Here is a 22,182-nt window from a genome sequence, read left to right on the forward strand (position 1 = left end):
CAAGGGGCCCTTACCCACAGAGATCTGTGGGATTACTAATAGACCCTGGAGTTCCTAAGGGCGAGATCAGTGGGTGACTAACAAGGCTATTGCTGGCCAATATAATAAAAACAGATCAAGAGCATGTAATGTGAAGACTGATGTGAGCCATCACAGTGGAAAATCACTATCCCTCACCCATTTTTCATGCTTAAGCTAGTCCTCAGACCCAGTACCACAGTAACTGTACACAGGAGAACAAAAATATCCAGATAGTTCTATAGTTTGGGGATTCAGGGTCCGGACTGACACTGATTCCAAGGGATCCAAATTGCCACTATAGCTCTCCTGTTAAAGTAAGGAGATATGGAGGCAAGATGATAAATGGAGTCTTTGTCAAAGCCCATTTTACAGTGAGTCCAATGGGTCTTCACACCCTCCTGTGACCATTTTCCCCATCCCTGAATACTTAATTGGGATTAGTAAACTCAGCAGGCATTATAAACCTCACATCAGTTTCTTAATCTGTAAAGAAACTGGCGAGGGTCACCCAATGCAGAAGTGACAGCAGTCATAACACACATGAAGCACCTAGCACAGTGCCTGGCACTCGGAAGTTGCTCATGTATATATAATATGTGAATTTCTGAACCCCAGCCCCAGCACTACACAAGCTGATGCAGAAGGGTAGTTGTAGTGCTAAGAGGCAACAGCTTAAAAACTGTTGTTTTGACAAGAGGTACAATAAACGATGTGGAATATATGTATATATGGGGGATCAACTGATTATATAGCCAGAGTTTCCCACTGTAAATTGTGTACTGTCAGATCCACCAAACTATATAGTCGGGTGTGTGCAACAGTAATCCACTGAAGAGTGGACATGGAACATTGTCATGGACTAGGCCTAAGCAGGACCAGAGGTCACAAATAAATTACAGAAGCAGGCCCAGAATCCCCTGTTGTGACCCCGCATTGGAACCTCTTCCCTCAGCTCACACCTATGAACTCATGAGAGATTCCTGATGACTAGGTGACAGAGGAAAAAGCTTGGGCTTGGTGTATGGACAGGTTGGCACAATAGGTTAGTGGAAAACAAAAATGCACTCTTGCTACACTACAGTCCCACTCAAGGGCTCCGGAAGAACAGTCATAAGGAGGATTTTTCCCAGGGGCAGAACTTTAGGCGGTGCATTGAGTCTTCAACTTGGTGCAGAAAGAGTGGTGGCCTGAGGTCAGGACTCCCAGGCAGTAGCGAACAGTTCAGCTGATTGCTCAGGGACTTGTGAAGAGCAATACTGCAAAATTGCAGTTAAGGAAGTCTGGGGAAGAAGCGTGTGGATTGATCTTTGAGAGAAGACACAAAAGTGTGTGGGTCTCTGTCTCATTTCATTATCTACCAGAGGGTGCCCATTGCAGAGAAGGTGCCAAACAATCAGTTAGATAGAATGATTCATCCAGTGGAAATGAGCTTACCTCTCTCCTCAGCTGCCCTAGAGCATGCACAACAGACCCATGAACTGAGAAGGCATGGTAAGAGGGACGGAAGTCATACATGGCCCAACAGCATGGACTTCCTCTGGCCAAGGCTGACCTAGGTATTACTACTACTAAGTGTCCAATCTGTCAAAGCACAAGCAGGGCTGAGCTCTTGACATGGTACCACCCCTCAAGGAGGGCACTCTGCCACATGGTGCCAGTTGATTACACTGGACTCAACCACCCCGGAGGTACTGTGACTCTTCTATGACTTCATGGGACTGACACAGATTTGCCTTCTCTGTCCACAATGTCTTCATCAGCAGCACTCTCTCAGAGTTCCCTGGTTGTGCAATTTATCATCATGGGATTCCCCCATAACATGACCATGTTATTCACTGGTCCTGCTATTTACCATATCAACCAGAGCTGCATCCTGAGAAAATGTTGGAATAACCACTTGAAGGCATAGCTAAGTCATCAGCTTGAAGATGGGGTTGAGAACCTGTCCTTACATGTTTTTCTTTTTGTTTTCTTTGTTTTTTTTTTGTTTTTTTTTTGTTTTTTTTTTTGAGGCAGAGTCTCGCTCTATCGCCCAGGCTGGAGTGCAGTGGCCAGATCTCGGCTCACTGCAAGCTCCACCTCCCGTGTTTTACGCCATTCTCCTGCCTCAGCCTCCCAAGTAGCTGGGACTACAGGCGCCCGCCACCTCGCCCGGCTAGTTTTTTGTATTTTTTAGTAAAGACGGGGTTTCACTGTGTTAGCCAGGATGGTCTCGATCTCCTGACCTCGTGATCCGCCCGTCTCGGCCTCCCAAAGTGCTGGGATTACAGGCTTGAGCCACCGCGCCCGGCCTGTTTGTTTGTTTTGAGATGAAGTCTTATTCTGTCATCCAGGCTGGAGTGCAGTGACGCAATCTTACTTCGACCTCTGCCTCCTGGGTTCAAGCGATTCTCCTGCCTCAGCCTCCCAAGCAGTTGGGATTACAGATGCCCGCCACCATGCCCGGCTAATTTTTTTGTTTTCAGTAGAGACGGGTTTCACCATGTTGGTCATGCTGGTCTCAAACTCCTGACCTCGTGATCTTCCCATCTCAGCCTCCCAAAGTGCTGGGATTACAGGCGTGAGCCACCACGCCCTGCCTCCCTTACATGTATTTCTACACTTGAGACAATAGCTATTGTAAGGGTGCTACATCCCCGACAGGCAGAACACATAGGTCTGGAAGCCACGAAATGAGTGGCCTCTCTCACTTTTATTCCCAATGACCCACTTGGCAAATTTATGCTTTCTATCGCCAAAGCTTTAGGCTCTGTTGAACCAGAGATCCTAGTTCTCAGAGGGTAGGGAAAGATCACTTCTATCAGAGGACATAATTATGATTTTACTAAACCTAAAATTGTATCTGCCTCTGGTAATTTTGGGATCCTCATGACAGCAGACCAGCAAGCTAAGAAAGGAGTTTCTGAACTGGCAGGAGTAAATGACCCCTGCTGGACCAGGTAAGGGGCGTCTAGAAAGGGTGGTAGAGTCGGAAGCTGAGCATCAGTTACACTTCAGGACCAACTACAGCAGTGGGGTCTGGAGCTTGTCCCTCCTCTTATCTGTTGTCCTTTCCACCTCTTCCTCCTCCTTCTTCTCCTCTCTTCTTGTAAAAAATCGTGACTTTCCACCACCCAAAGAAGCAGTGACAGAACATGAAACTTAATGTGAATGCAAGTTTATCTGAGCAGGTGCAAGGGTGAACTGTGACACATAATGTCAATGCCCTGCCAATTTCTCTCAAACCTGTCAATGTATTCACAAGACTTCCGACTGCCAGCATCCACATGGTAGCTGAGGGATCATTTTCCCAGAACTACAGAGAGTTGACTGTACACATCACAGTTCACAAGTGCCAAGGAATTAAACACCACTGGGGAGCAGCCTAAACACTCAAACATGGTGTATAAATACCCCAGCTCCCTCACCCTTTGGGTGGGATGCTTCTGAGGCATCAATCATTCTGAGGTTTTGTACCATTTCAGAGTTTCCCTGCAGGATAAATCTTTAGTTCCCCTTTGTGACAATAGTGCACCCTTATGGGGCTGCCTTCCCTTCCCACTTCCCTATTAGTGTTACTTGTGCTCCCCAAATAAACTATTTTCACTTTAATCTTTATCTTAAAGTCAGCTCTTGGAAGAACCCATTCTAAGACACATGTGGCTCAAGAACCACACATTGAGAAGCACTAATTTAGAGAGTGAACTCATTTCTATTTTTTAAAAATGTCTCTTTCTCTCTCTCTCCCACAACTCCCCTTCTCCTTCCCCCTACACCCAAGTGTGTGTGTGCACACATGTGCATACATATATAGAATATGTGAAAAAGATCTGTAAGGATATGATCCAAATATTAACAATAGTTCTTTCTGAGTGGTGACTTCTTAGTTTTCCTCTCTTTTGTTTTTCTACAGCAGCAACTGTGTCTCTGAAAGTATTTTTAATTGGCAATTAGGAGATGATGAATGGAGCGGTGGGGAGCAGAGCTAGGCTGCAGTGAGCTGATGCTGGCCCAAGAGAATGCACAGGCCATGGTGAGCTGATGCTGGCACAAGAGGATGTGTAGGCTGCAGTGGACTGATGCTGGTCCAGGAGGATGTGCAGGCTGCAGTGGGCTGGTCCTGGCCCAGGAGGATATGCAGGCAGCAACGAGCTGGTCCTGACCCAGGAGGATGTGCAGGCTGCAGTGGGCTGCTGCTGGCCCCGGAGGATGCTCAGGCTGCAGTCGGCTGGTGCTGGCCCAGGAGGATGCGCAGGCTGCAATGGGCTGATGGTGGCGCAGGAGGATGTACAGACAATTCTCTCAAGGTGCTGGGCTAGAGACAGGCAAGAAATGAGGTGGTAGCTAAAGGTGGAACAACTGTAGAGAGTATCATTTTAAGAGGAACTTGAGCCTGTTTCTAGGCTGAGGAAAAGCAGCCAATGACAAGGAAGGAGACAAAAATACAGAGTCAAACGTGGGCTCATTGAAGGAGTCACGTCCCAGAAGAGGCCTGAGGGAATTCGAGGGGTCCTAGGGGAGGAATCTGTTCTCAATGAAGGTAAGCTTCATCCTCCAGGACCAGGGAAAGGGAGTGAAGATGAATAACGTTAGAAATGCATTTATTTCCGTCATTTTTTTTTGTTGTTGTTCTACTCTCTGCCTCATTTCACAGAGGATTTGAGGTGTTTCTACAGATAAGTTGATAGGTTGGAGGGACTGGAAGTTGAGACATCCCCACGGAGGGGGCTCCACTTCCTCCATGGAGCACAAGGCAAAGTCCCCCACTGAGAGGAAGCAAGGGTGTCACTGTGCAGTTACAGGAGCCAGGCAAATGTTTGGAATAGGGGGGAGGCACCGAGAGACAGAGCCCAGCTTGCCCATTTATAAAGTCTGCTGGGTGGAGCTGACCACTCTGCTGTGGCCCAGCCAGGCTGCACAATGTGGAGTCATCTCCAGCTGCTTGGGCCCCAGGGGAAGAATTGCAGGAGGAGCCTGTGCGGCTTACTTGCTGTGGCTCTAGGTAAGTCACTTCTCCCCTCCAAGCCACAGTTTCCTCATCTGCCAATGGGGAGAAACAAGTCAAATCTGGAGATTTGATCCTATTGTGAGGATCAAATCAAATAACACACATGAAGCACAGTGCCTGGCACTCAGAAGTTGCTCAGTATTCCTTCTCCTGCTCCTCTGCCTTCAAGTGGGCTTGAGCAAATGTAACCTGGATAGGAAGGGACGTGAATGTTGTATCTTGTATTGGTGGATGCTATTACATGCAACAATTTTAGATACAGCCGACTCTCATTACTCTCTGTAGCCCTTAAAGGAACTACAGCATCAGGCTCCTGTGAGCCTCTGGCCACATTTTCAGCAACCAGTCAACATACAACTTTGATTTATTTATTTATTTATTTATTTAGAGATGGATTTTCGCCCTATCGCCCAGGCTGCAGTGCAGTGGTGCAATCTCAGCTCATTGCAACCTCCACCTCCTGGGTTCAAGTGATTCTCCTGCCTCAACCTCCCAAGTAGCTGGGATTACAGGCACCTGCCACCATGCCTGGCTAATTTTTGTTTTTTAGTAGAGATAGGGTTTCACCATGTTGGCCAGGCTGGTCTCAAACTCCTGACCTCAGGTGATCCTCCTGCTTCAGTCTCCCAAAGTGCTAGGATTACAGGAGTGAGCCACTGGGTCCAGCCACAACTTTGTTTTATGTGTGTTTCTGCTTAAAGACACCTTATTTAATATATGAATTATTGATTTATTAGCATTGAACTCACAGCCAATACTACTGTAACTCATGTCTGAACAAAGCTTATCAAGCACATGTATTTTGTTCTTGTGCTTGACAACACCAGAGAGCACTTCAGCACAATGCTTGGGGCCATTTTAAATAGCAAAATCACCAACAAAAAGCACACACACACAAAAGAGAATAATTAGCACCAAATAAGTCACAAACACAAAAAGAATACTTGTTTACACCATGAGAGCTGAGACAAGAAGGCAGGGTGTCCCTTTGTTCAACTTCAGCTGTGAACATATGTGTGGGTAAGTCAATATTTTCACCTCTGCACATAAGTATGTCCACAAATAATAGCAATTGTGCCTCAAGTATTAATTTGAGGGTTACAAATAAATTTTAGAAGTAGGTGATTTTGCAAATATTGAATCCATAAATAATGAGGATCAACTGTATCTTTATTTTTTCTGATTACAAAAATATGTATAACAAACAGAGCTATCTAATGTAAAAGTTAAAGTCCCCCCATAATCCCAGCCCACAGATGAACACAATTAGAATATAGCTCTATAGAATTTTTGTTATGCAAATAATGCCTGTGATTGTGTCTAAGTCTGTGAGTGTCTATGTGTCTATGTGTATTTGGGTCTTTCTTTTCTTTTTTTTCACTCAACAATAGCTCTTGGATAGCTTTCCAGAAAAAAAATTCCTGATGTTAATTTCTGGAGTATGAATGGCAGCAGATGGCATACACTGCAGTCAGGATCTCTAAGTCTTAGTTCAGACCATTCAACCACATCAGATATGGGAAGAGCAATCAGTGACTTGCCAAATGTAAAGAAAATCAACAGTTTTGGTGTTCTGCATCTTAATGGAGATGGAATAAGGTCAAGAGAAGAACTGCTCAGAGAATAAAAGGACTGAACACTGGAAAGTAAAGTGAAAGATAAGAGACTGGGCCGGGTGCGGTGGCTCACACCTATAATCCCAGCACTCTGGGAGGCCAAGGTGGGCAGATCACTTGAGGTCAGGAGTTTGAGACCTGGCCAACATGGTGAAACCCCATCTTTACTACAAAAACAAAAATTAGCTGGGCATGGTGGCGGGCACCTGTAATCCCAGCTACTCGGGAGGCTGAAGCACGAGAATCGCTTGAGCCTGACAGGTGGAGGTTGCAGTGAGCCAAGATTGCACCACTTCACTCCAGCCTGGGCTTCAGAGCTCTATCTCAAAAGAAAAATAAAGAGACTGTGAGTTTTGGCCAGGGAAAGCCATATTCTATGTCCTTTGGAGGAGATTAGAGCTACATATTAAGACTATGTACTGAAAGGACTTAGACAATAGAGTAAAATAGTACCGGAGCCTCTTCTAAAAACAGCTGCAAAATTGGCTGGGCACAGTGGCTCATGCCTGTAATCCCAGCACTTTGGGAGGCAGAGGCAGTTGGATGACCTGAGATCAGGAGTTTGAGACCAGCCTGACCAATATGGTGAAATCCTGTCTCTACTAAAAATACAAAAATTAGCCAGGCATGATGGTGTGCGCCTGTAGTCCCAGCTACTAGGGAGGCTGAGACAGGAGAATCACTTGGACCTGGGAGGCGGAGGTTGCAGTGAGCCGAGATCACGCCACTGTGCTTCAGCCAGGGTGACAGAGCGAGACTCCAGATCAAATAAATAAATAATAAAAACAGCTGCAAAATAGTATGGAGAAAGCTGGGCTGCTGCAACAAAAGACCCAAAATACAATGGCTCTTGGAAAATAAGTTTACTTCTCACTCTCTAGTCTATGTCAGGTTGGCTGTACTTCATGCAGTCATTCAGGAACTCAGGATCCTCCCATATCTTTGCTCCATCAGCCCTTTTGAAGCATTATTGAAGTTGGTACTTCTGTGTTCCAACTCAAGAGAAGAGGAAATGGACCATGGAAGAGCAAAAGCCTCATGCCTTAAGGTCTATTTCTATTTATGTTCTATTAGAAAGACCTTAGTCACCAAGTCTCACTCGGCTGCAAGAAGAGCTGGGATATATGGTCTCTAGTGGATCAGCTATTCCTCTGACTGCTACTCTATTATATAGAAGAACAGGAGGATGAATTTTAGTGGACAGCTAGCAATTTCCATCACATCTCCTTTATTTGAGGCTTGGTATCTTCCTCTATAAAATGGAGATAATAATATAAACTAGTTAAGGCTGCTTTGGGACTCAAATCCAATAATATACGTGAGAATGCTTAGCAAGCCGGACTGTGTCGGATAAGAATTTCTCATTGATTTTGCCCTCTAGACCACCAGTTCCTTGGGAGCAAGGAGCATAGTTTATTTCATCCCCTCACAAAGACCTGGTCGGAGTCAGCATCAGTAAATACATGTTGAATAATGAAGTCACTGTTTCATCCATCATCAAGTCTTTTTTTTTTTTCATTTCATTTCAAATGCTTCAATAATTTAGACTCTGCCCTGTTCACCTTCCCCACCCCCTCATTAGGGGTGCACATCAGTGTATCAGTTGGGATTCTCTGGGTTGCAAAGTGACAATGCACTACTATATTAAACTGGCTTATGCAATAAGATGGACCATCTCACATATCCTGAAGTCCAGACTCTGCATCAGAATAAAAGTTTCTCTTCCCTAGGACTCTCTTGGCCTTGCCCTCCCTTCTGTATCTGCTGTATCCTCAGACTGGGAGCAAGATGGCTACTGCAATTCCAAGCATTGCCACCAAACATATCCCAGCAAAGGGGCAGACTATTTTGCAAAGTCAAGAGATCCTTTCCTGAATTCCCCTCTCTGCCATAGGCTTCCCCTTTAGTTTTTCAGGCTGGACCTGCCCAAATCATCATGGGCAAGAGGAATGAGACCACCATAATGGACTTGGACCAAACAAGACTCACTCCTGGAAATGGGCTGGGGTCAGCCTTCCTTTGGTCACATGGGGAAGGGGCCACCTGAACAAAATCAGGGCTCTGCCTATAAGAAAAAGTCGAGTAATTGCTGTTGCATGACCAACCAACTATTTTTCTGGCAGTGATGGAGATTCTGGGCCAAATGAGGGTGTGATGCAGAAAGTGTCTAGAGAACTAAACTGAGAACTTTTTCATAAACTGTACCTCAATAAAGTTTAACACCAATGAAGATATTTCTGGAGGAGGCAGAAACTGGTAGCCACCCTCAAAGCCTCATTTCCCTCACCCCCGTATCCAACCATCACCAAATGTCACTGTGTCTGTACTTGCAATACCCTAGCCTTCTCTCCTTACCCACTGTTGGGGCCCCAGTTCGGGTCTCACCTCCTGCAGGCACGATGACAACAGCACCTCAGGGGTGCCCAGTCTTTCCTTCTCCTGCAACCCCTGGCATTGATGCGGTTATTCAGCTACACACCTTTACTGTGTGCTGAGTGCTGTGCATGTGCAGACACATCGGAAAAGCTCCCTGTCTTCTTCACCTTGCAGATGGTATAATGAATATCTCCGAGACTTCCTGAAACTCAATCGGACCAGGTCATTCCCTTGCCTGAATGCCCAATGCCTTCAAGAAATTCTTTACCATGACCCACAATGCCCTCCAGCCCACCCAGGCCCCTTCTCCACCCCACCCCCGACAGTACAGAATTACTTGCACTTCCTTCACTTCGCTCTCCCCTTTCACGCCTCTATGCTTTTGCACAGGCTGTCTCCTCTGCCTAGAAATCCCTTATCCCCTCTCCATCTGGCACACAAGACAAGTTTTCCTACTACTTTTCCTCCCTCTCTCCTGCACCACCCCTCATCCCTTACACACACACACACACACACACACACACACACACAGCACTCCAGAATTGTTTGCCAATGGAGGCAGCCTCCGGGGCCAGATGTTAGCCAGGGCTTTCCAAACTTCTCCCCAAGCACTCCTTAAGAAAGTGAAGAGGAAATGGGACCCCAGGACTTAGGAGTGTGAGGGCCTTGAACTTGCTCTAAGCAAGCAGGGCATTTCAAGAGTTTTAGCTTTATATTTTATGCAGAAGTTGTATTCCAAACATATTCTTGTTCATTTTAATACAAAATATGATTTTTTCTACATCTTCAATCAATGATCCAGAAAGATGCTCCTTGTTTATTTGTCGTGCTCTCAAATTAGCTGCTGTCCCTGCTCCGCCTCGCCGCGGGGACCCTAAGCGAGACCTGGATGCAGTTCCAAGTACACACCCCAAGGAACAGCTGGGGAGCTGGAGGATGGTGGGGGCGGGGCGGGGGGGGTCAACCGGCTGGCGGCCCCGCCCCTCCCCCGCCCGCTGCGGGGGCGGAGTTGCTTGGGTCCCGCCTACGGGGGCGGGGAGGTAGCCGCGGCCACCGGCAGCTCGGATTCGGCTGGTTCCGGGTTGAGAGGCTGCGCTGGACCGAAGCGGTGGCTGCTAAGCCCGTGGGGGTAAGGGGCCGCGCTGGGCCAGGGTTTGGGGCCGGGATCCGGCAGCTGAGCGGGCCGGCACCCCTCCTCTTCTCTGCCGGTCACAGCCAATGTACGGCTTGGCCTGGCTGCCCCCTCCCCCAGGATTCCCCATCCCCAGCTTCTCGCCCTCCCCCCAAAGCCCTCACCCCGGGATTTCGACCCCTTCAAGGGCTCCACCCCCCTCCGGGATCCCCTTCTCCCAGCTCCTATCCCTTAGGACTGCCCCGCCCCCTAGAACATCCCCGCCAGGATCTCCGTCCCTCAGCCGCTCACGGCCTCCTCCCAGCGCCCATCGCCTTGAGCTGCCCACTACCTCTAGACCGCCCTCCCGGGCTGGCGTCCCAGGGAGTCTCAGCCGCGCACCCCTTCCTCGCGTTACCCTCCTTCCGGACAGCACCCCCTCCCTTCTCCGGTAGCTCCTACCCCTGCCTGTGCGGGCCTCGTCCCCGCGCCCAGCCCTCGGTGCTGCCTCCAACAGCGCAGCGCTCTCTCAGCCGCCCCCCTGCCCCTCGGGCCCCCCTCTCTGCCGCCCCCGGCGCCATGGCGTGCAGCCTCAAGGACGAGCTGCTGTGCTCCATCTGCCTGAGCATCTACCAGGACCCTGTGAGCCTGGGCTGCGAGCACTACTTCTGCCGCCGCTGCATCACCGAGCACTGGGTGCGGCAGGAGGCGCAGGGCGCCCGCGACTGCCCCGAGTGCCGGCGCACGTTCGCCGAGCCCGCGCTGGCGCCCAGCCTCAAGCTGGCCAACATCGTGGAGCGCTACAGCGCCTTCCCGCTGGACGCCATCCTCAACGCGCGGCGCGCGGCGCGACCCTGCCAGGCGCACGACAAGGTCAAGCTCTTCTGCCTCACGGACCGCGCGCTGCTCTGCTTCTTCTGCGACGAGCCCGCGCTGCACGAGCAGCACCAGGTCACCGGCATCGACGACGCCTTCGAGGAGCTGCAGGTGCGCTGCTCGGGCCGCCTGGGGCAGGGGCGGGGCCGGGCTGGAGGTGGGGTCGGGCCGGGGGTGGGGTCAGGGCTGGATTGCGGGCCAGACCCAGTCAGAATGGTCCCGGGGCGGGGCCGCCGGCAGGGTCAGGGCCCTATCAGGAGTAACATGGGACAGGGAGGGGCGGGGCCGCCGCGGGGCGGGGCCGTAGGGGCGGGGCCTTGGGCAGTCCGTACCCGGCGGAATCTGAGACAGACCTGGAGTAGGGGCTGGTCCGTGGTTAGGAAGTCGAGGACGCGGATGGGACGGCGGAAACGAGTGAGATCAGAACTGGACCAGATACTGGGCTGTGGCAGGGTTGTGAACGAAGTGGAATCAGAGTTGGGGAAAGGCAGGGCCGCTGTCAGACTGAGGGCGAGGCCGCGAGGATGGGTCTGTACTAAACCGGGTAGCTGAGCTCTGACAGGCTGGGGGTTCTGTGGGGCCGGAGACTGGATCAGATGTGCATCAGGACTAAGGGGAGTACGGGGGCTAGAATGTGCTGGACAGGTGAGGGTGAAACCTAATAGAGGGGTATAAGATAGGGTGCCAAACTGCTTGAGAGGGCAGGTTTGAGTGCCGAGGGTTAGACCAAGATGTATGAGGGGTTAAAACTGAGATCAGGTCCAGATACTCTACAAGTTTAGATTTAAGCCAGAGTAGAGGCCAGATTGAGTGGGGCCAGGACTTGAAGAGTAAAGACTTGGAGAATAAGGCCCAGATGTACGGTGATTCAAGAAGGGAGGGTCTAGACCCTAGACTCTAGGAGTCTCTAAGGGTTTTTGATTACTTCTTTGGCTCTGTCCCCCACATCAGGACCTTTGAAGACTAAGCGAAACGGTATATGCAGAGGGACCTGAGCATAGTTGGCAAAGAACTCTAATCGGTCCCCCTTAAGACTTCCTGTCTTCACTGACAAACTCCTACTCAACTTTTAAGGCCTTGCCCAAATGTCCTCTCTGTGAAGCCTTCTCCAAGCTCCACTGGTTAAAAAAAAAAAAAAAAAGCATTAGAACTGCATTTCCCCAAATGCTCTCTATTAGTAAGTATGGGAAATGTAGTATATTTTTTATACCCACCCCCTTGGAGAATTTTCGGTATGCATTTGCATATTAAAAGCTTAGAGAAGTCTTGTTGCAAATAAATCTATTTTACTGTGTTTAATAAAATGGTTCCCAAGCTTATTTGGGCCTGGAATCCTTTTTTCAAGCTAAATCACTGAAATCCAGCAGTCCCATGTTCCTGGCTTTGGGATACTAGTGGAGCACATAGTTCTCCAAGGCCAGAGACAGTATCTTGTTTCTCCTATCCATGGCCACAAAGCCTGGTGCAAGGCCTGGTCCACAGCACACACCAAGAAAGACCAAATGAATGAATGAAAGAATGACCAACCCTGGCCTAAGCTGGACGAGACTGTGGAGCATTTGGAAGCAGAAGGTTTTGGGCTCAAACATTTTATGAAAATGGAGTGGGCTAACTTGGGAGGTAATGAGCTCTCTGGCCTTGAGATAGTCAAACAGAAACTAAATAACTACTTTCCCCTGTATTTTAGGGGCTCCCAATCCCTCCACACACCAGTCTTTGAGTAGGCCTGCACCCAGCAGATGCCCATGGGCCTCAGGAGAAGTGGCCCATGTTCACCATCGTCCCCTCCCTGTCCCTTTTATCTCAAAACTACAACTGACTCCCTTCCAGTCTAGCTGTCTGGATGAGGATGAAGACCCCATCAGAGGGTGAGCAAGAGCCTGGGCCTCTGGGAGCCTGCACAAGGCTTGGCCCTCCACCCTCAGAGCCATCATGCTAGGCGCTGCTGCTGTCCATCTCCCCGTCTGTGGAGTCACATAAACAGGAAGAGTTTGAAGGGACTCTGTCTGAAACCATCTGTCCAACCTCTTCATCATGTAGGAGTGGAAAGTGAGGCCTGGAAAAGTGATGTGACTTGCCCAAGGCTACACTTCCAGACAGTGAGACAGCCAGGGCTAGAGGGCACAGCCTGACCCAGATCCCTCTTCTCTGATCTCTCCCCTCCCTGTCTGACTTTCTAGCCTTTGCTTCAGAGGCTTGGTTCTCCTGTCTGCAAACCAGGGAATCCAGATTACTGTATGTTGGGCTTCTGTACTCTATCCCATGACCTGGGGGACACAGGATAAATTGAACATGTATTACCTACAAATACTATTGAAATGCTTCATTATTGGATGAAAAGTAAAACAGGACTGCCACTTGCTTACTCTCTAGCACACTGTCCTGGGGTTGGATACACTTGGGTTCCAAACCTGCTGTGGGCACTGTGTGCCCCTTGGTGAGTCACTCCATGTAAACGTTGATGCTCTGTCTGTACAATGGGGTCCGGATGCCTCCTTCCTACCAGGACTTTTGTGAGGCTGACCTGGGATTACCCTGCTATTTGAGGTTCAAAGGCACACAGTACGGGCTGGAATAACATACAGCCCACCTTTTCTCTTTCTACCTGTGAGAGCTCATGTGCCCAGCTGAGTGAATGCCCAGACTCTCCTCTCTGGCCCGAGAAGGAGGCCTTGCTTTGGTGTGTCCTTGGGGCTTGGCAATTGGGTGGCAGAGAAATCTGCCTCCCCTCTGGAGAGGATGTGCTGCTGGGTGAGATTCAGGGCACCCTCCACCCCCACCTGCCTCTCCCTCCATATGGGGAAGGCAAGGCTTATTAGCTATTTATGCAGCAGAAATAAGGCTGAACCCACCCTCACATCCCCTTCTCTCCCAGCAGCTGATGGAGCTGAGGCCCTTCTCCTGCAGAATTACGGACTCAGAGCTGGCAGGGTCATGCAGATCATCTGGTGCCACGCCCACTTGACAGATGGGGAAACGAGAGGGAGAGGGAGGAAGGGGACTTGCCCAAGGCCTCAAAGCCAGAGGAGGCTGGGCCTATACTCAGCCAGAGTCTCCCAACACCCTACCTAGCAGTTGGCCTGGAGCTTTTACATTTATTGTAAATCCTTGAGGCATCAGAGCAGAGAAATTAAAAGCCCTGCTTTGTACTCAGGTAATCTCAGTCCTGGCTCTACCATTTACTGTGTGACTTTGGGAAGATTATTTACCATCTCTGAGCCTTGGGTCCTTCATGGACAGCATGGAAGTAATTATATTAGGATTAAACAAGATGATGTTTATAAAAGCTTAGTACCTAACAGCACTCAATAAATGACACCTATAGTAGGTTACATCGTACTCGGCACTGTTGACATTTGGGGCTAGATGACTGTTGTGCAGGGCCATCTTGTGTGTTATGGGAAGTCTGGCAGCATCCGTGGTCTCTACCCACTAGATGCCAGTAGCAAATTCCACCCACCTCCCAAGTTGTGACAATCAAAACCATCTCCAAGCATTGACAAATGTCTCCTAGAGTCAAAATCACCTCTAGTTGAGAAACCTGACCTAGAGAAGTCCTACTCAACTTTAAAACTTCAGGTCAAATATCACCTCCTCTGTGAAGCCTTCCCTGACCTACTAAGCACAATTGCTTTGTACTCCAGATTCCATCACAGGAATGAGACCTGACATGCTGTGTGTCCTTGGTCACATTACTTTGCTTCTCTAAGGCTCCTTCTCTAAGGCTCATCTGTAACATGAGGATATGACATTCCTGGGAAGGATGTTGTAAGGGTTAGGGATCCTTTATCAGAAGTGCCTAGTACCGTGCCTGGCACAGTAGGTACCCCAAAACTATTTTTAAATATCTTTGTTCATTATAAAATTAACATAAGCAGCAGAGCTATATAATGTAAAAGTCCCCCCATAATCATACCCCATGAAACATGGCAGGAATTACTATATAGTTCTAAGGATTTTTGTGTAACCTGTGTGTGTGTATGTGTGCGTGCATGTGTATACGCATGTGTGTACATGTGTGCATGCATGTGTGTGTACATGTGTGCATGCATGTGTATGTGCATGTGCATGTGTGTGCATGCGTGCATGTGTGTGCGTGTGTGGGTGTGTTGGTGTCTTCCTCCCCACCTCCACTGCTGAGTACCTGGACCACTGAGCAAAGTGGAGGGAGGGAGCCCATTTCCAAAGAGTTCAGGGCTTCTCAGCCAATATTCATTGAGCCCAGTCTGAATGCCTGGGACTGCACTAAGAGCTTTTCTTGCATTACCTCGTTTAATCTTCATAGCACCCTGTGGGATGGGTACTGTTATCTATTTCTTTTACTGATGAAGTAACAAACTCAGAGGAATTAAGTGACTCATTTGGTTACCCAGCTGGTAAATGGCAGGGCCAGGATTTGAAGCCAGTCTGACTAGGCCACATATCGCCCCTGAGCTGCCTCTGAGGGTTGGGTAATTGTCTCCCAGCCACCCTGCCTGTCCTGTATTGACAGGGCTAGGCCATCTGTCCCAGCTGACGCCCCGAGGGCAGGTGGTTGGGACGTCATCTTGGTCAGACCAGGCGTGGCATCCGGCTCTCTGGCCATCTCAGGTTCCTAACCCCCAGAGAGGGGATCCGATTCAGTCTCAGCCGCCCCCTCCAAGCCTCATGTGACCGTTGGAGCGCTTCCCAAGGCTTCCTTCATGCCAGAGAAGATAGCAGTGGGTCAGCCTTGGACACAAGCCCTGGCAGGCAGGGTATGGTGATCCAGTGACAGCAAGGCAGCCACCCAAGGAGGGAGCGGGACTGGGGGCTAGGTTCAAATCCTGGCTCTGGTTTCTTCCAGGAGAGGGGGTGACACTCTTTTGCCCAGTCTGAGAAATGAAAGTAAGAACAAGCCCTCCTGCTTTACGTGTAAAGAGAGAGAAAGAGTTGCTAAATATCCAAAGAAATGATAGATTCAGAGGTACTTTATTTTGTAGCACAGAAAGGAAGGCAGCTGGGTTGTCTGTGTTCTGGGGAAGTGGCTCTGCTGTTACTTTTCCAAGGAGAGGGCAGGATTTCTCTGCCAACAGCAGCCTCTGTGAGGGCAAAGCTGGCTGGGCATGGTGGCATATGCCTGTATTCCCAGCTACTCAGCACAAAGTAAGTTATGGGGCACTTACTGTGTGCCAGGTGCTTTGTTATGGGCATTTGATCCTCACAAGGACTTTTTCTTTCCCTCCTCCCTGAGTGGGACTGGGATCAGTACATCTCACAGATGAAGAAACTGAGGCTGAGAGATTCAGTAACTTTCCCAAGATCACACTGCAAGTAGGAGGAAGAGCTGAGATTCAAACTGGTCTTTCTGACTCAGAATTCACCCTCCTTCCCAGCATGCCAACTGTCCCAGGGAGCACCCAAATGGGGAGGAACCTGAGAAACCATCAAAGAGTTGACACTCTCCCCATTTTGCAGATGGGGAAACTGGCTTGCCCAGGGTTAGACCAGAGCTCAGCTCTCCTGACTCTCAGTCCAGTGTTGTTTTCTCAGTACCATTTACCTTCCTGACCTCCATCTTTGCTTGAACACTCAGAGTGGATGAGGAAGATTTGGAGGTGAGTTCTGTCTTGGATTCAGGGATTCACTTAATAATTTCTGGGCTGTGCGCAGTGGCCCACGCCTGTAATCCCAGCACTTTGGGAGGCCAAGGCAGGTGGATCACCTGAGTTTAAGATCAGCCTGGCCAACATGATGAAACCCCCATCTCTACTAAAAATACAAAAAAAAAAAAAAATTAGCTGAGCATGGTGGCACATGCCTGTATTCCCAGCTACTCAGGAGGCTGAGGCACGAGAATCGCTTGAACCCGGGAGGCAGAGGTTGCCGTGAGCCGAGATCGTGCCACTGCACTCCAGCCTGGGTGACACAGCAAGACTCCATCTCAAAAAAAATTACATATACATATACATATGTGTGTGTGCATAAATGTATATACACGTGTATATATGCATCTATACATAGTCTATATATAGACATATATTTATACATATATATACATGTATGTATATATACACACATATATACGTATATATACACATATATACACACATATATACGTGTGTGTGTGTGTATATATATACACACATACACATAATTTCTTTAGCCAGTATATGTGCCGTGGCTACAGAGGGCCAGCCCTGTGTTGGGCCCAGAAGAGAGCTACACAAGAACTGGCCCTGTGTGGTCCCAAGAGATAGGCCCATGAACTGGTAGGTTGCTGTAACTGAGGCTTGCTCTGTTGAGCTGAATCCTAAAAGATGTGCTGAGTGCTTCAGGCCAAGGAGCAGAATGAAAGATGTTATGGACAGAGGGAATAAAAACATGCACAGCCTGGTGCAGAGCATTCCAGGGACCGGATTCAAGGCTTTGACAAGCAGGCACACTCTCCTTTCTCTCTCCCCCAGCCTACCTCTCATTTAATTTTAACAGTAACCCTATGAGATGGATCTCATTGCCCCATTTTACAAATGGAGAAACTGAGGCTCAGAAATGGTGCCTGGCTAAGCACAGTAGCTCACACCTGTAATTCCAGTACTTTGAGAGGTCAAGGCAGGAGGATTGCTTGAGTCCAGAAGTTCGAGACCAGCCTGGGCAACAAGGCAAAACCCTATCTCTACAAAAAATGCAAAAAAAATTAGCCGGGCATGGTTTCATGCACCTGTAGTCCCAGCTGTTTGGGAGGCTGAGGTGGGAGGATCGCCTGAGCCCAGGAGGTTGAAGCTGCAGTGAGCTGCGATCATGCCACTGCACTCCAGCCAGCCTGGGTGACAGAGTGAGACCCTGTCTCAAAAAAAAAAAAAAGGAAAAACAGAAACTATGCCTAAGGGACTGGAAAGAGAGAAAGGAGAAGAAGTGGAAGAAAGAAAGGGGGGTAAAGAATATAAATGTATTTACTGCCTCTGAATTGTATACCTAAAAATGGTTAAATGATAAGTTATATACGTATATTTTACCTCAATAAATTTTTTTTTAAAAAAGAGGCTAAGCACAGTGGCTTATGCTTCTTTTTTTTTTTTTTTTTTTTTTTTTTTTGAGACGGAGTCTCACTGTGTCGCCCAGGCTGGAGTGCAGTGGCGCGATCTCGGCTCACTGCAAGCTCCGCCTCCCGGGTTCCCGCCATTCTCCCGCCTCAGCCTCCGAGTAGCTGGGACTACAGGCGCCCGCCACTGCGCCCGGCTAGTTTTTTGTATTTTTTAGTAGAGACGGGGTTTCACCGTGTTAGCCAGGAGGGTCTCGATCTCCTGACCTCGTGATCCGCCCGCCTCGGCCTCCCAAAGTGCTGGGATTACAGGCTTGAGCCACCGCGCCCGGCCGGCTTATGCTTCTAATCCCAGCTTTTGGGAGGCCAAGGTGCGAGGATCATTTGAGGCCAGGAGCTGGGAGTTCAAGATCCTCCTGGGCAACACAGAGAGACCCCATCTCTACAATAAATTTTTAAACATTATCCAGGCATGGTGCATGCCTGTAGTGCTAGGTACTTGGGGGGCTGAGGCAGGGGGATTACTTGAGCCCCAGGAGTTTGAGGCTATAGTGAGCTATGATTGCACCACTGCACTTCAGCCTAGGTGACAGAGTGAGCCCTTATCTCTAAAAAAAAAAAAATTTTTTTAATTAGGGAAAAAAAAAAAAGAAAGAAACTGTGCCTAAGGTCAGAAAACCACTAAGTGTCCCTGAAGCTGGAACTTGAACTCAGGTTATCTGAGTGTGACCAGGGACAGGATGGAGGTGAGCACACATTCAGGTGGTTCGTTGTGGCTGGAGGGGAGGGTGTGGCAGGAGGAGGTAAGAATGGAAAAGTGAGGCTTGACCAGCACAGGAGGGGCTTTGAATGCTTGAATGTACACACACATGCACACACACAAGTATACATATACATATGCATGCACACACAAGCTCACACACGCATATGCATGCACCCACTAAGCTTGATGCTTAACATGCTAGGAAGCCAGAAACAGATGTGAGCAGGCAAGTGCAGCCCAGCCAGGTCTATATTATGGAGCAAGCACTCTGGGGCAGTGTGCCAGGGGAGCGGGTGGGAGACCCTAGAAGCAGGGAGTGGCCAGATGTTGCCAGAGATTGTATGGCTCGGAATTGCACAGGGAGGGTCGGGGCTTGAAGATATAGAAGAATTCCAGTCTGTTGGGAGGACCAGGAGCATCCAGTTCTAGGTATAGATGAAAGACTGGGGGAGGAAAGAGAGAGGCAAGTTCAAGTTTGTCACGGTCAGGTTTCTGGCATCCTTGGGTCAGAGAGGGAAAGAGAGAGCAGTACCCAGGCAGGGAGAAGAGGAGAGGCTTGAGCACCTACTGTGTGCAGCACCATGCTGGACCATGTCATAGGAGCCATCTCACTTAGCCTTCATCACAACACTGTGAAAGCTTGTGGAGGTGAGCCCTGAGCAAAAGTCATGCAGTCAGGATTTGAACACAGGCTTTTCTGATGAAGAGTCCCTGAAGCCAGAGCCGAGATGGCTTTCCACAGCTGCTTTGTGCCCCGGGCCAGAGGGAGGGATGGCCTCACAGCAGGAGAGATCTGGCCTTGGGAACATTTGAGCCCTGCCTCTCTGTGCCCCCCAACTCCTCTGTTGCCCCAGTCCTGGCTTCTTCATACCAATTAAGAGCCCCAGAGCCTCAAACTGGCATATTTGCATAACTGTGTGCTCAGGGCTGCGCAGACTCCACAGCCCCACCCTCTGAAGCGTGTCCTCCACAGTCACCTCATCCTGCCCTGCCTGCCCCTGCTCTGATGGGGCCCTGTGGAATCCAACTCTCCCAGGCTGACATTCAAGGCCTCCTCCAGTATCCACCCCTACCCTAGCCAGCCCCAACTGGCCTTTCCAGCTTGTGACTCCACCTACCTGTCACATGCCTGGCTGCAGCCATCCCCAACCACCCCCACTTTCTACACATGTGAGGGTGGGCCCCTACCCAACCTGTTCTCCCCACCTGCAATGCCCTGGCCCATCCTGGAGACTTGAAGGAACCCTGGCCATCTATCTTCCTTTTTCCTTCCATCAGAAGTAAAATCCTTCCTTGAAGCTCCCCCAGTTCTGAGTCTCAACTTTACATATAGTTACTATGATGATAATGACAACTAATATTGATTGAGCTCACCCTGTACATCATGTCAGGCCATGAATTAAGTCATTTCATTCACAGAGTAAGTCTATGGAACAGGTACTGTTAGGCCTTACTTAGAGGCCCGGCGCCATGGCTGATGCCTGTAATCCCAGCACTTTGGGAGGCCAAGGTAGGTGGATCACTTGAGGTCAGGAGTTCAAGACCAGCCTGGCCAACATGGTGAAACCCTATCTCTACTAGAAATACAAAACTACAAAAATTAGCCAGGCATTGTGGCGGGCGCCTATAATCCCAGCTACTCAGGAGGCTGAGGCAAGAGAATCACTTGAACCTGGGAGGCAGAGGTTGCAGTGAGCCAAGATCACACCACTACACTCCTGCCTGGGTGACAGAGCAAGATTCTGTCTCAAAAAAAAAAAAAAAAAAAAAACCTTTACAGATTTGGAAACCAATGTGGAGGAAGGGTGCTGTGAGCACAGCCAGGTGTTGTCAGCTGTACTGGATCCTAGCAGGCCCTCCATGTTTATCCTGTTCTTCTTTGTATTTTACCTATTCAAGTTTCTTCCTCCTTCCTCCTCAACTAACTGCAAATTCTTCAAGGACCATGTATAGACCCACCCCTGGAGTGGCCAGCACAAAGCCTGACACTCACTGGGTACTTAGAAATTTTTGCTGCATTGATTGGCATGGGAGGTAGGGAGGCCAAGAGATTTTGAACATGGATTTTTGGAGCCACTGAGAGCCTCCCCTCTGCCCTTACTAGCTGTGTGAACTTAGGCAACCGCCGAACCTCACTGACCCTCAATTTCCCCCTCTGTGAGATGGGCGCAATAAAGACATTACTAACCTTGTGAATTGTTGTGAGAATTAGGTGACAAGATGCCTGTGAAATTCAAACCCAAACCACACCCGCCTCCAGCCCCTCTGGTCCTGTGTCTTTGCTGTTGCCGGGTGTCCTTCCTCAGGGTTAAGCTCTATCACTTGGGAGTTTATCAGGCTCCAGTTTCCTGTGTGACCTCTCTGCTGGAGTAAAATTTCCAGTTTGTTCTCCTCTGTCAAGCTGTGTGTGGCCGTGGGCCAGTCAGTCCCTTCCCTTGGGCCTGTGTTTCCTGTCCTGGCAATCCAAGGGGTTGGACCAGATGGTCCCTGCAGCCTCTTCCTGCTCTGGCCATCTGAGAAGGGAAGGAGGGGCCACCTGGACACAGTGAGGGATGAAGACACAAAGAAGCGACTAGGAAGCCGCATACGGGACACAGTGACCGCTCTGTCTCCTGAGCACCCAGGGTGTGCCAGGCTCTGTGCCCTGTGAGGCTGAACACTTCTTACCATTGTCTCATTTTACCCTCCCAACCCTAGGAGATATGATTATCCCCATTTTTCAGACAAGGCACTGGGGCACAGAGAGGTTAGGTGACATCCTAGGTTCACACAGCCTAGTGGGTGGTAGAGCCATTTTTCTAACCGAGGAAGGAGACATGTTGGAGGGGGAGGGGTGACACAGCTCAGGCAGCCTTTTAAGTCCTGCCTTCAGGACTCTAGGGTTTGGTTTTCCTAAGTTAGCTGTTCCCTCGGGCTCTGCACCTAGCCCACCCAGGGAACTCTGCCTGCTGGGGGCCTTCTCTCCCTGCCGCACCCTTTCAGTGGTGAGCTCTGACCCAGCCTAGCCCTATCCCTGGGCAGGAACATCCTGAAGACTCAGCGAGGCCAGCGGTGTGTGGCCCTGTCCTAGGTACTGAGATTGTGAAAATCTCCCCTTTCTACAGTCCCTGCCCTCAAGAGCCCACAATCTAGTAGGGGAGATTTTTTTGTTTCTTTTTTTAAAAGACGGAGTCTCGCTCTGTCACCCAGGCTGGAGTGTACAATCTAGTAGGAGTTTTTTTTTTTTTTTTTTTTTTTAGAGACTGGGTTCTGTCGCCCAGGCTGGAGTGCAGTGGCATGATCTTGGCTCACTGCAACCTCCACCTCAGTTAAAGCGATTTTCTCACCTCAGCCTCCCAAGTAGCCAGGCTTACAGGCAGCCGCCACCACGCCCGGCTAATTTTTGCATTTTTAGTAGAGACGGGGTTTTGCCATGTTGGTCAGGCTGGTTTT

At 49.4% G+C, this 22,182-nt stretch overlaps 1 protein-coding gene across 2 annotated transcripts in view; it reads left to right on the forward strand.

Moving 5' to 3' along the window:
* Window positions 1-10,047: 10,047 nt before the first annotated feature.
* Window positions 10,048-22,182, forward strand: part of TRIM62 (tripartite motif containing 62) — a 36,280-nt gene continuing 24,145 nt past the window's right edge. The window contains exons 1-2 of one of the 2 annotated variants that reach the window (XM_033227213.1): window positions 10,061-10,129; window positions 10,629-11,098. In XM_033227213.1, the coding sequence (XP_033083104.1) occupies window positions 10,691-11,098 (408 nt within the window). In that variant the 5' untranslated portion in view covers window positions 10,061-10,129; window positions 10,629-10,690. Of the gene's footprint in view, window positions 11,099-22,182 lie in introns of both variants that reach the window. The other variant, XM_033227211.1, reaches the window with a different exon arrangement.

Source organism: Trachypithecus francoisi, unplaced genomic scaffold (genome assembly GCF_009764315.1).
Source record: "Trachypithecus francoisi isolate TF-2019V2 unplaced genomic scaffold, Tfra_2.0 Lachesis_group12, whole genome shotgun sequence".
Classification (NCBI taxonomy): Eukaryota; Metazoa; Chordata; class Mammalia; order Primates; family Cercopithecidae; genus Trachypithecus; species Trachypithecus francoisi.